This window comes from Aptenodytes patagonicus, chromosome Z, assembly GCF_965638725.1.
Source record: "Aptenodytes patagonicus chromosome Z, bAptPat1.pri.cur, whole genome shotgun sequence".
Lineage (NCBI taxonomy): Eukaryota > Metazoa > Chordata > Aves > Sphenisciformes > Spheniscidae > Aptenodytes > Aptenodytes patagonicus.
Genome location: NC_134982.1, coordinates 6,841,197 through 6,854,498, shown reverse-complemented (window position 1 = coordinate 6,854,498; position 13,302 = coordinate 6,841,197). Strand labels below are relative to the sequence as shown.

Below are 13,302 nucleotides of genomic sequence, written 5' to 3'. Positions count from 1 at the left end.
GGTTAGACTATATTTTTAAGTGTAAAGTTATATTGTCTCATCTAAAGTAATATTTGATCCAGTGAATCAAAGTTTAGCTTTAAACTATTCGTAGTGTGAAGTGGTAGTTGAAGAGTAAGAAAGCAAGTAGATTAATTGCTCTCTAAACACATTAGTAGGCAAGATATAATGTATATCTGATACGTGGTTTTAATGTCAGTTTAAGAGCCATTTATACATCTGTAGGTAATGGAAGTCTAACTTCACCTAAACACAGATATGTTTATAAACACTGGGGGTTTCATACAGTTTTCGGTTGGCTTATTTTACAGTCCTGTGTTCTACCGTCACATTTTTTACACTGAAAGCTGGACCTGTAAGGTTTTTTTTTGTTAAACGTAAGAATTCTCTTTAGTGATGCTGCTTTTTTTGAAAGTAGTATGGACATAGTATACGGTAAGATTTGACTGCCTTCACCTAAGACCAGGAAACATTTCACTGTTACCTTAAACTTGGCTAAAATCATAATTACGTTTGTGTTGTATTTTTTTCAGAACTCTTGGTCCAAAGCTGAAAAAAAGGATGCATTAAAAAAATACTTGCAAAGTGACTTCAATCCCAAGTATCCTAATTGTTCTTTATCAAACCATTTTGTTTTTCATTACATTATTACATTCCTGTTTAGTAGCTTTTTTTAACATGCTATCAGAAAGGAAATTCAAGATCTACTAATTGGATGCCGGTTGTATTTTAATAGTTGTCAAATAATTCTTTTTTATGTATGCTATTCTAAATACAGTAGATGTTTAGACAAGTATTATCAGTAGTCATATGGAATTAGGTATAATCTTGATGACTTCAGTAAGATGTCCATGCAAATTCAGATTTGACTTCCTTTTAAACAAAATGGTTCTGTGAGCTTTCCAGGTCTGTATGTTTTTCTAAGAAATTTACATGATGTGTCCCAGAAGTGGGAATGTCACATGAGACCTGTCAAAGGAGGATTCACTTCAGCATTTTCTATTCCCTATGAGTCCTGTGTTCTTGATGAAACCAAACCACTGTACAGCAAAAATCCAAGTTTTCATGATCAGCCTAACCGAGCTGTCTGGACCGTTCAGCTCCAGTTGAGATTATATATATCTATTTTTTTTATCCTTCTCTAAAAACAAAGAAGGAAATAGACTCTTTAGTGTTCTGCTCATTACAAATTCACATCTGGGGGAGAGAAAGTAGTAGAAGTTACTGTTTAATCAAGTACAGCCTTTACTTTGCAGCAAAAGCTGCGTATCTTGAGAGTTCAAAATAGCAGATACGCGTTTTGATTCTCCCTAACTTGTTTTAACTTCTTTTATGTTATTTTTTGTTACCATCTGTAGAGATTAATAACAGACCAGGTAGAGTGAATAATTCTAGTGATTCTAAATAAATAGAAGATTCCTCTACTAGAGGAAATGAAAGCTTTTAAAATTAAGCTACTTCAACAATTGCAATCAATGCCTTAGGGTGGAGGGAAATTCAGGTGTGTTCATTGAAAATGAGTTCGTGTGTAGATGCATGAACTTCACAAAGTCTTAACAAACAAAAACATTTCTTGTAGGGGAAAAATTTTTTGGAGTTGTTTTTGTTTGGGTTTTTTTTTTTTGCTTGCTTGCTTTTGAACTACAGCTTCCCATAGGAGTTCTGATGCCTTGAATACCTTCATTACAAAGTGATGAAGAGTTAGGAGTTGTGGTTAAGTGTTTATAAAAGTGAATGTTTATTGAATGAGAAACATGTAAATAAAAAATGTTATTTGGGGAAAAGAGACATAGCAGGCACTGCTTGCATACTCAGAGTAGTAATATTTTAGTGTGTTGATTTGGGGTAAAGTGTATCTTACCTGTCTATGTTAAAAAGTAACAGCACAATAGCTGTTTGGCTTAGTGGAAGAATTTAAGCAGTACAGCAGAGGGCAGCGCACATCCACGGTACATTCTGAGCCTGAAATTGTTTTCATTTGCTACCTATGCTCTGTCACATACCGAGAGAGGTTTTTTGAACTGTCAAGAGAAATTCTTATGTTTCAAATACAACAAAGGTTTGCTACAAAGACTTGTTTCTTGCTACTGAGAATCCCTTAGACTTAAGTTGGAAAGAGCTAACTTCAAGAATGGAAGCTATAAGTACCTTTCTTCAAAATTATATGACCATATATGCATCCTTTCTTGATGATATTTATGTAATGAATTGAAGCTTTCCAATAGGGTAAAGAATGCTGAGTACCAGCTGTGGGTTCACATACTTTTCTTGGATTTATATGGCAATATATATCGTTACCTTTTTCAGCTCTACCTTTTAGTTTGGTGGATGTAGCCACATCTGTGTTGGACTCCCTCCAATGGAATTGTTGCATCATCTTCTAACATACAGATGTCTATGCTTATAATAGATATGGTATAACCTAATATTTAAGCAATAGATACTGAAGTTTAGAAAACCAAATTCTTTCCCACTCAATGTTAGAAATGTTTTGGGGTTTTGGTTTTTGTTTGGTTTTTTTTTTACTATAGGATAAGAATGTCTGTTATCTGGGTGAAATAATTTCTGCTGTCTTTCATGACTGTTTTATGCCTCTAATTCTAGAAATAGGGTGATTTTTTTTTAAGTAGTCTTAAACAAGAAATATAGATTTTCAAATTTTTAAATGCTATACATTATACTTCAAGGGCAGCTGTAGAAGTTTTTTTGGAAAGAGATATAGGGAACCTTCAGTCAAAACTTCCTCATCTATTAGTAATGTTAAAATTACAAGAATACTTGTATCAGTTTCATAAATGTGCCTTAGCTTGTAACCTGAAGGTCACATTATATAGTCAGCATTGCATTACAGGAATATTTATTTTCTCTGAGAACTTTCAACTTCCTACTTCTTCTGGAGATGAAATATGTTCATGGCTTGGATGAGCGTACTCTTTCCTGGGTAAAAAACTGGCTGGGTGGCCAGGCCCAAAGAGTTGTGGAGTTAAATCCAGTGGTGGCTGGTCACAAGCGGTGTTCCCCAGGGCTCAGTTTTGGGGCCGGTCTTGTTCAATATCTTCATCAATGATCTGGACGAAGGGATCGAGTGCACCCTCAGGAAGTTTGCAGACGACACCAAGTTGGGCGGGAGTGTTGATCTGCTCGAGGGTAGGAAGGCTCTGCAGAGGGACCTGGACAGGCTGGATCGATGGGCCCAGGCCAACCGTATGAGGGTTAACAAGGCCAAGTGCCGGGTCCTGCACTTGGGCCACAACAACCCCATGCAGCGCTACAGGCTTGGGGAAGAGTGGCTGGAAAGCTGCCCGGCAGAGAAGGACCTGGGGGTGCTGGTCGACAGCCGGCTGAACATGAGCCGGCAGTGTGCCCAGGCAGCCAAGAAGGCCAATGGCATCCTGGCCTGTATCAGAAATAGTGTGGCCAGCAGGAGTAGGGAAGTGATGGTGCCCCTGTACTCGGCCCTGGTGAGGCCGCACCTCAAATACTGTGTTCAGTTTTGGGCCCCTCACTACAAGAAGGACGTTGAGGTGCTGGAGCGTGTGCAGAGAAGGGCAACGAGGCTGGTGAGGGGTCTGGAGAACAAGTCTTCTGAGGAGCGGCTGAGGGAACTGGGGTTGTTTAGCCTGGAGAAAAGGAGGCTGAGGGGAGACCTTATTGTGCTCCACAACTCCCTGAAAGGAGGTTGTAGCGAGGTGGGTGTTGGTCTCTTCTCCCAAGTAACAAGCGATAGGACGAGAGGAAATGGCCTCAAGTTGCTCCAGGGGAGGTTTAGATTGGATGTGAGGAAAAATTTCTTTACTGAAAGAGTGGTGAAACATTGGAAGAGGCTGCCCAGGGAAGTGGTGGAGTCCCCATCCCTGGAGGTATTTAAAAGACGTGTAGATGAGGCGCTTAGGGATGTGGTTTAGTGGTGGACTTGGCAGTGTTAGGTTTATGGTTGGCCTCGATGATCTTGGAGGTCTTTTCCAATCTAATGATTCTATGTTATCAATTGCTGTAAGTTTTAATTTCTTGCTTCCAAATCTGTAACAGCAGATATTACTGTGACTTATAAATAACAAGACACTGTTTTGCAGCTGAATACCCAGCTTTAACATCAGTGCCTCATTGTAGGAGGTGAAGCTGGTGAAAGGGCTGGAAGGAATGTCCTGTGAGGAGCAGCTGAGGACTCTGGGCTTGTCTAGTTTAGAGAAAAGGAGGCTGAGGGTTGACCTCATTGCTCTCCATGGCTTCCTGAGCAGGGGAAGTGGAGAGGGAGGTGCTGCTCTCTTCTCGCTGGGATCCAGTGACAGGACGTGTGGGAATGGTTCAAAACTGCAACAGGGGAGGTTTAGACTGGACACTAGGAAGCATTTCTTTTCCGAGAGGGTGGTCAAACACTGGATCAGGCTTCCTAGAGGAGGGGGTTGATGCCCCAAGGCTGCCAGTGTTTAAGAGGCATTTGGATAATGCCCTTAATAACATGCTTTAACTTTTGGTCAGCCCTGAATTGGTCAGGCAGTTGGACTAGATGATCGTTGTAGTTCCCTTCCAACTGAAACATTCTATTCTATTACAGACTGATTTATATATTAATGCCAGTATCTCACTTACCAGCTAATGTGCCCTTTATTGCCTTGGAAGGAAGAGCTGGATTGTGATATACGAGATGTACCATGTTCAGTTAACTTTCATTTAATACGCGTTATGCTAGTATGTTTCAATTATGTCATACCTTCCCTTGAAAATACTTTCTTCTCCATTTGTTCTGCTCTCTGTTTTTGATTGTAGAGTTGGGATCTAGCTACTGATGTAACACCCAAGTATGGATGTTTTCATGTTTGCTAAGCCTTTTAAAGTCTTACGACAGTACAGTCATCATTAGAGCTTTTTGATAGACTATGATAGCCAAGTGAAGTCTCCTGTCCCATCTGAGATATCTTAATAACTTCAAGTTGCTTTATGGACAGACAAAGGTTTCATAAAAGTCCTGTCATATTTGCAGGCTATGTGTTAGATATTTTAGGATATCCTGAGACATTCAAATGGCATTCTTGAGTAGCACTGCATGTGTGTGTCTGAGCAACTAATTCTCATGCTAGTGACTGGCCAGCTTAATCTTTCAATAACCTTTAGGGACCTACATGTAAATTCAAGTTTCCATTATAGGTTCCCTAAATACAGGTACTTTGATCTGAACTCTACACCTGAAATTGCTCTGTAGCATTAGAGTGAATTGCTACGTGGATAATACTAGGTTATTACTATCTGAGGGCAGGTCAAAGACTGAGGGCTCAGAACTTGAAAACCACATTTGCTTTTAGCATCATGTGTAGACAGGTGAAAGAACTGGACTGTCTTCTCATTTAGTGCTTAGAGGTAGGGCTGTGGTCTGTCTTCAGTGTGAAGTGCACCAATTGACATCTGATTTATTCTTCAGTCTCAGTTAGAAAGGCTTGACAGGGTAAGACAGCAAAGATCTGAAGAGTTCCGTATGTGAGATGACACCACGTGTTTGTACTTTCAGTGCTTTTCAGTTAAAACCATCTATTTCAAAGCACGTTTGAAGATGACAAAAATTGATGGAAAAAAACTCTGGGATTCAAACCCTCCTTCTATATCAGTACTTAGATAAGTACATTGATAAATACATTTATTAATGTTGCAAACTACTATAGTATGTAAAATGCAGTGGAATTTTTAAATACATTTTTAAATGTTACTGGTCTTGATAGAGGAACATCCTTTAAAAAAACAAAGCCCACAAACCCCAAAAAACCACAAAACTAACACATACTGTTATCCTTTAGATTTCTCTCTGCAACTCCAATTTCCGTGATGCCTACTGTTGGTCTGCTATAAAACATTTTCTCTTACAGGTATCTTGAACAGTATTTCTCATTTAACAATGTATATCTGACTCTTTGTTTCTTATAATATGCCTGCATGGAGTGTATTTTGAGAATGGACAGCTTGAGGTGTGAGGGGGAAAAATTACAACGCTTAGCACAAGCTGGGCCCTTATCCATTATATGGATGATGATGATAAACTTCACCTCCAGCTGTTGCTGCATACCGAGTTTAAAATCTGTAGCCTGAATAAGTCCTTAAGAATTCATTCTGCTTTCTTCCATTTTTGTGTAGTCTTAGAAAAGTTATAACATGTAGCTGATGAAAACGATGACAATAAATTAGGCATTCTGATTTTTTTCACCATGGCAGTGCTCTGTTAGTAAAGGAGCAGTTTTGATGGTAGCATCAGAATTTTCTGGGAAAGCCAGGAAACCATCCCATCCATCCATCCGCTCGTTTTCATCAGAGGAGTTTTTATCCTATTGCTTCAAATTTAAAATAGGAATTCAGTTAAAACAGTCACTAAATTGTACTTCTATACGAGCCAGGTTAAAATAGTAGTGGCAGTTGCAGTTTACGTAAAATGCATTGAAATTCAGAGCTTCAGGGTTTTTGTGTATTGGTTGGTTGTCTTTTTTTTTTCCCCCCCTCTTCCCAAAAGTGGGAACAGGTAAGTTTGGAATAATTTCTAAGGCTTTCTCACCTCTTAAAAGATAATTGCCACCAGACTTACTTTATTTTAGTAATTGCATCTTACTTGCTTTGCTTTCCACATTTTGTTTAAGGATTTCAGAGTTCTATGCAGGTTTTCAGTAGCTTTTCCTAACAGTCCTCTGGTGAAATAAAACAATTTCTGTGCTGCTATAGGGGAGCCTTCTCCTGTACTAAAATCTAGGCATTAGCAGTAAAAGTGATGGACAAATCAGCCTCTCTGGCTGCAGTCAGGTGTTATTGGCTATTGCAAGCACCAGATACCAATTTTTAGTCTCAGCAACTCCATGCTTCCCTTATTCAAAGATCACTTCACACTCAAGGCTGAAAGGAACTCAGATGCACTTTCAAATCCCTCATGCCCTGACTGCTAGTCAGGGAAACTTTCTATGCTTGATGCCATTTCCTTGAACTCTCCAAGGGCCTGTCCTCTTTATTCCATATGTTAGAAAACTGGGTAGAAAAATGTAGTCAACCTTATAAAATTTTAAAAAAAAAAAGCTTAAAAGTACACAACAGTATCAGCTTTTAGATTTTGAATGAAATAATTTTGTGTGTGCATGCTGCATTATTGCATATTCCTGGAAACATCTCATCCTCTTCCAGTCAGTAAATGCCTTGTGTCTTGTTTTTTCTACAGTAAAATAGCTTAAGTAGGGAGTGGAGAGTGATTATTAGGGCACTGTTTTTTAAGGTGAGAGACTCTATCTCTCACCTTTAAGGTGAGAGACTCTGTCTCTCTTTCCAGCAGAGATTTTTCCTGCTTCCTGAAAGAGTGCTGATGTCATCTTTTAGACTTTGATGTTGAAAGTGGCTCAACTCCTCAGAAATGTTGGTCCAAAGCTGTGTATCTTGAACTATATGTAGGTGCCTACATACAGTCCTGCTCCTAGCCTTGAAACAGAGCAGGAAGTTCATGCGTACTTGTCTGTGGTCTCGAGGTGTTCCCTGAATTGTTACGTTTTGTTTTCTCAGATGCCTAAAATCCCCCATTTTTATAAGGAGCTCAAATTTTTAAGTAGGTGTCTAAAGGTTTCAGTGTCTAAATACTAGAAATCCAAGGCCTTTATATCTAGCCTTACAAGAATGTGAGGCTTAGAGGATGAAATATATTTCACCTGTTGTCTTAAGTAACTTATCTTTTAGTTTAAAACATGACTCAAACAAAAAACTCTCACCCATATGATTTAGCAGTCATTCAGGAACAGTAATAAACCAAAATGAGAAGTCCAGTTTTGTCTTTAATTTCTAAGTGTGTCTAATAATTAAGAGCCCTTTAAACTAAGATGTAATAAAACTGAAGAAGATGGATTAGAAGCTGAGGTTAAAAACATGATGGTCTAAGATAGAAGTGTATGTGTTATGGCACTGTATATTGAAGGAAGGAGATGTAATTCTTTTATAAAACATGCAAGTTCAAAGCCTTTAGAAACAGTGGTGTTACACAAAGTTCACAAGCAGTCTAACTTACTGGGAGGATAGATGATAATTATATATAAATACCACGCTATGAGTATGATTTATTACTCATAGTGGGGGTGACGGAGCACTGGCACAGGTTGCCCAGAGAGGTCATGGAATCTCCAGCCTTAGAGATACTCGGAAACTGTCTGGACGTGGTCCTGGGCAAGGCAGCTGGCTCTAGGTGGCCCTGCTCGACCAGGAAGTTGGACCAGATGTCCTCCAGATGTCCCTTCCAACTTCAACCATTCTGTGATTCTGTGAAATATAAGTTTAAGAGAGTCATCTTCTAAATTCAGTTGGGAAGGTATGCTTCTTATCAACCAAATTACATAACTTTCAGGAACTTCCAAATACAAACTGCACAAATTATGTGACACTCCAGAACTAAAAACTCATGCAACACCTGCCCAAATAAGATGCCGATTCTCCTGTAGACTGTTTTTGAGCTGTGATTGCTAGACAAGGTTATTTTTAAGTATTGTCGTACCTGAGGCTGGCAAATTTTGGATGAGTAGTGTTTTGTGGAGCTGTGCTCTTGAGGAAAAAAACATGTTTAAGTTGACCAAAAAAAAATTCATAAGTTGTTACTGACAGCTTTTGCCTCCGTTCTTACAGATGCGTATGAGGAATGATGGCTATGTTAGGAGACAATATGCTATTCACAGTGAAAGTCAATTTTTGCAGAACAAAAATTCTGATGAAATATGTTTTCTGTCCTTTTAAAATTACATCAGTACAGTAATTTCTGGATCAAAGTGATATTTTTTTTTTTTGTTTGAAGTTCATATAATCTACAACAGTTGCTTTATATAGAGCTGGAGTGTTCAGGTTCCTACTTTTATCCTGCTCTTTCTGCTACTATTTAGTATTTTCTGGCACTACACCTTGTCGGATAGGTACAAGAAACTTTGTCCAGCCTTGTTCTTGTAACAGAGCTTATACTGAGTGATAGTCTAATGATCACATTCATTAATATTGTGAAAGTGGGATGTTCAGTGTTACACCCTGATACAAATTTTACTTGGGATGATCACTTGAGATACTTGCAACCTTTTATCTTAGTATTAAAATAGTTCAAATCAAGTTTATTAACTTGATAAATTTATTATTTATTAACATAATATAAACATCACCTAATTTTCAGTATTAAATATACAACCAATTTCAGTTACCCAAAGCAGGCCTGTTCTTCTTTTGTTCCATTTGTAGTTAAGTCCTCGAGGAGAACATGAGTCAGGCTTCTGTGTAGAACGCTCTAAAACTGCAGCATTCCCTCAAGCTGGCTGGTTGGTCTTTACTGGTGTAGCGGCTTCAGGCAGGCACCAAGGGGAGCCTTCTGCCCGTATTCTGTAACGTGGTATGCTGGCTTAATTGATCTTGGAGGAGCTGCACGAATGAAAATGAGTTAAGTCTGTGTTTAGTACAGGGATTTGAAAAATATTAAATATATTTAATGTATTTAAATTAAAGCTTTTGACATACATTTGAGTCAGCCTAAAAATCTGCTGAATTTTGAAGTACAGCTAGGGAAGCTATAATGTTAATGCAGGATGGCCTCATCTTAAACTTTTTATACTTCATTTCTAAAAATGAGTAAACAAACTATTTGATATCTAATTAATTTATATGAACATATATCAGTCAGCTATTAAAATGTTTTAGATGCATCTTTGTTATCAATTTACATTATTAATTATCGTCTCTTACTCCCTATCTCCAGAGCAAACTAAAAAAAGATTTAATTACTGCCACAAGAGTTACTGTTTTATTCAAAATGTTGTCTCTTGACTCTTCAAGGTGACAGGTTTGAATAAGTGAACAGAAAACAGACCCCCAAACTTTTTAATTAAACATCTCTTGTAACTTAATGCTGGGGGAGGCTGTATATGTCAAAGTGCCTACTTCAAAAACTTTGTGTACAAAAATGAGCTCTGAAAGTAACTCCTGTAACAGGTTGAAAAAACTATTGAAGGAAGGGTGGGGTGTTTTTTAGCACAGTTAGGTATGCAAAATGTAATCATTGTTCCATTTATCAACTAGCAAATACTTTGCCTGCTTATTAAGCATCCTTGTGATCTCCCTTAGAAAACTGACTGTGATGGAATTTGTTTCTTGGGTTGAAGAAGAGTGCTTATGACAGATCTCAAGCAGCCTTCTCTGATGATAGAACATTATTCAATGAAATGGTCAAAGAGGGGTGACTAATTGAAAGATACTGGCTGTTCCTTTTTTTTTTTTCCCAAGAGTGCTGAGCACCTAAGCTCATGAAAATATTAAAATGAATACAGATGCTGCAGGTTAAAATACCCCTTGGCAAACAGATCTCTGTCCATAATGCTGTTTGGTTCCATAATTCTGAAGCAAGACTGTGTATGTTCTGTGCTATCTGTGGCTGTCTAGATAACAATCATACTAATAATTTTCTACCTTCTTGTTTAAAAGAACTTCCATCTTGTATCTACATTTCATTCTCTTCTATGAATTAGTCATATAAAACTTAAATTTATTAATGTCACCGGGTAGTTTTGCTTTGGATGCAAAACTTAACTTACCTAACAGTTCAAACACACATCACCTTTTTGTACTTAATTTACTTCCGGATTCCTCATTACTGCAGACTTCAGGAAGATGGCTTCTCTCTGTCCTAAGGAAATCACTTAACAGATTTCTTTTTATATAATTTAAAAAAAAATATATAAACGTTTCTTGACGTGTCTGAATTCTTTACCATCTTTTTGTAATGCAGCTCTGGTATGACCCAAGTCATTGTTTTACGCATTTCAAACTGAAAATTTGTTTGCAGAACACTTTCAAAAAGTTTTTTGCTTTATAAGGTCAATATTTTCCACTTAAGTGAGTCAAGAATGTTCCTAGAAAATTGGCTTCCTAAGAATTATGAATGGTACTATTTTGATTTCTGTTGACAACAATTTTGTTTGCGTATTTATACAATATCTAATCTTCAGATTATCTAAATGTTTTAGTAGGTTTTTTGAACTTGCTGGTGTTTCAGTTGTTCATTTGGCCACCTATCTCACATAAGGTTCAGTACTATTGAAAGGGAATACAGTGAATTATCCCCAATAAAGGTCTGAGCAATATTGTAAAGAGCGTGGCTGCACGCGAGCTCTTGATAGGAAGGGAAGTTGCCTTGTGCATTTGAAGCAAGAGATGTATATAAGTTTGTCAAGTTAATGCTGCAGAAACATTTTAAATGTAGTCAGTTGTCTGAGAAGGGAAAGGTAGTCATCAAGTGATGTAACTCTTGCATTTCAGTACTGAAAAAGTGTAAGACAGACTTTGGCAAATTTGAAATACAATTTCATATATGGAAGTGTAGTGATGTTTCTTCAATGTATTTGAAAACTATTGATAAATTTTAAACTTACTTAAATAACTCTTAAAGAATTTTGAAATAGCTTTGAAATCTTCTTTGGTATTTAGTGGCTTTGAAAGGTCGTTCTTAGGATCGTGAGTCCTATTTTCTCTTTTGTAAATTTAACATACAGCTGAAATAACGTATTTCATGCCACAGCAACCAAATGGGATACTAAAAGCAATGCAGTGTGTGTATTAATATTTTAATTTGCTAACAAATTCTAAAGAAGGAGCAAAGAATTAGTAGTATCCATTATATAACTGTGCATTTAATATCTACTGACTAGTTTCAGCATTGATTCAGTCTTTGTGAATATACTCCATATGTTTTAAAAAAAAAAAGGCAAAAACCTCATCTCATTTGTTAGTACTCTTAAGGAATTTGAAATCAGCTTTACTTTTTTAAACCCATAATTTTAAATTGGCAGCTGAAGATATAAAATACATGGTTATAAGCCTTACAGAAGATAGTGAATTGTATTTTTGTGAGAGCTGTTTAGCATCTTCTAGAGATTGCACTTAAAGATTTTTTTTTTCCCCAAGTTTTGCATCAAGATTTGATACTATATGAAGTGTTGAAATAAATAATTATGTTTGCCTTTTCTTCTACAGGTAAACTATTTCACATTGACTTTGGTTATATTTTGGGTCGGGACCCTAAGCCTCTACCTCCCCCAATGAAGCTGAATAAGGAGATGGTGGAAGGTATGGGAGGCACGCAGAGTGAGCAGTACCAGGAGTTCCGTAAGCAGTGCTACACAGCCTTTCTCCACCTCCGCAGGTAACAATAGTATTTTGATGCTAAAATTTATTAGAGCCGCCGTAAAGCAGGAGAGGAGTAAATGAATCGGAGAAAATATTTCTGTTGAAAATTCAAAGCTTGTTTGAAGCCTGAACGTAGTCACAAGAATTTGTACAAAAACGAATGAAAAGATCACAGCATTGGTGTAATGTGGAGCTTGAATGTAATTGTCCTTCAAGTTAAGGTCCCCAGTTTTGCTTGTTTAATAACCTAAATATCTTTTTTTGTAACTTCTGTGGTGTATTAATTTATATCTTGCTTTTTGGATATGTTTTTGCCCTTAAGCAACTCTTTCTCTGATTATTGATGATCAATTAACTGTCCTTTTAACTCTTAAGTCATTACTCGTTTGCTGCTTTATCCTCTTCCAGTTTAGATTAGTGATGATCAAATTCTTTGGCTTGAAGATGGCATACATAAGCTTAGTTGGGTTCGGGTCCTGCAGGACAAAAATTAGCTACTTGTAGTGACAGTCAAGTGTGTTAGCAGTTTCTGTAGATACCTAGAACTGTGACAGCTAAAACCTCTTTAGACTGTATTTATTTACGGACCAACAGATCCCTCCTTTAGACTTGGAATCAGCTTTATTATTTTTCAGTGGCCATATTACTTACCATCAACTCTCTGAGCCAAGTAGCTCAGCTTTGTTCTGTTTGAACAGCACGCAGGTAAGCACTCTTGGTCTGTCCAGTGATTGATTTAGTACATCTTCCATGGAGATGAAAGAATTTCACTTTGCTATCCAGATCACATAATGCAAACCTTCAAATATGTGGAAAAAATTAGTAATATGAAAAGCATATGTGAAAAGTACATGTAGTATGAAAAGTGGGCAGTCAATGATTCAAAATAAAAATGCTACATGTAGCGCTCTCCTTGTTAAAAGGAGAAAGAGTAAGGAGTTGGTTTATGAACTGACGTTATTAATGGGTTAAAAGCAATTCAGCAGCATGAAAAAACAGCAGTGTGTTATCAGCAAACAGTTTTCGTGACTTCAGAGAACACTCAGGAAGGCTAATGTATATTCCATGTTCTAAATATTGCTTAACTATTTTGTAATACTGTATTTCTTATTTGTGAAATACTTGAGTTGTTTTTATTGTCTAAACCTAGCTGTT

The 13,302-nt window shown here is 37.3% G+C and overlaps 1 protein-coding gene across 2 annotated transcripts in view; it reads left to right on the top strand.

Annotated features, from left to right (window-relative positions):
* The window catches only part of LOC143172703 (phosphatidylinositol 3-kinase catalytic subunit type 3), an 83,095-nt gene that overhangs the window by 41,484 nt on the left and 28,309 nt on the right, over positions 1-13,302 (top strand). For both annotated transcript variants that reach the window (XM_076362387.1, XM_076362386.1), the window contains one exon: positions 11,995-12,163. In XM_076362387.1, the coding sequence (XP_076218502.1) occupies positions 11,995-12,163 (169 nt within the window). The remainder of the gene's footprint in view (positions 1-11,994; positions 12,164-13,302) is intronic.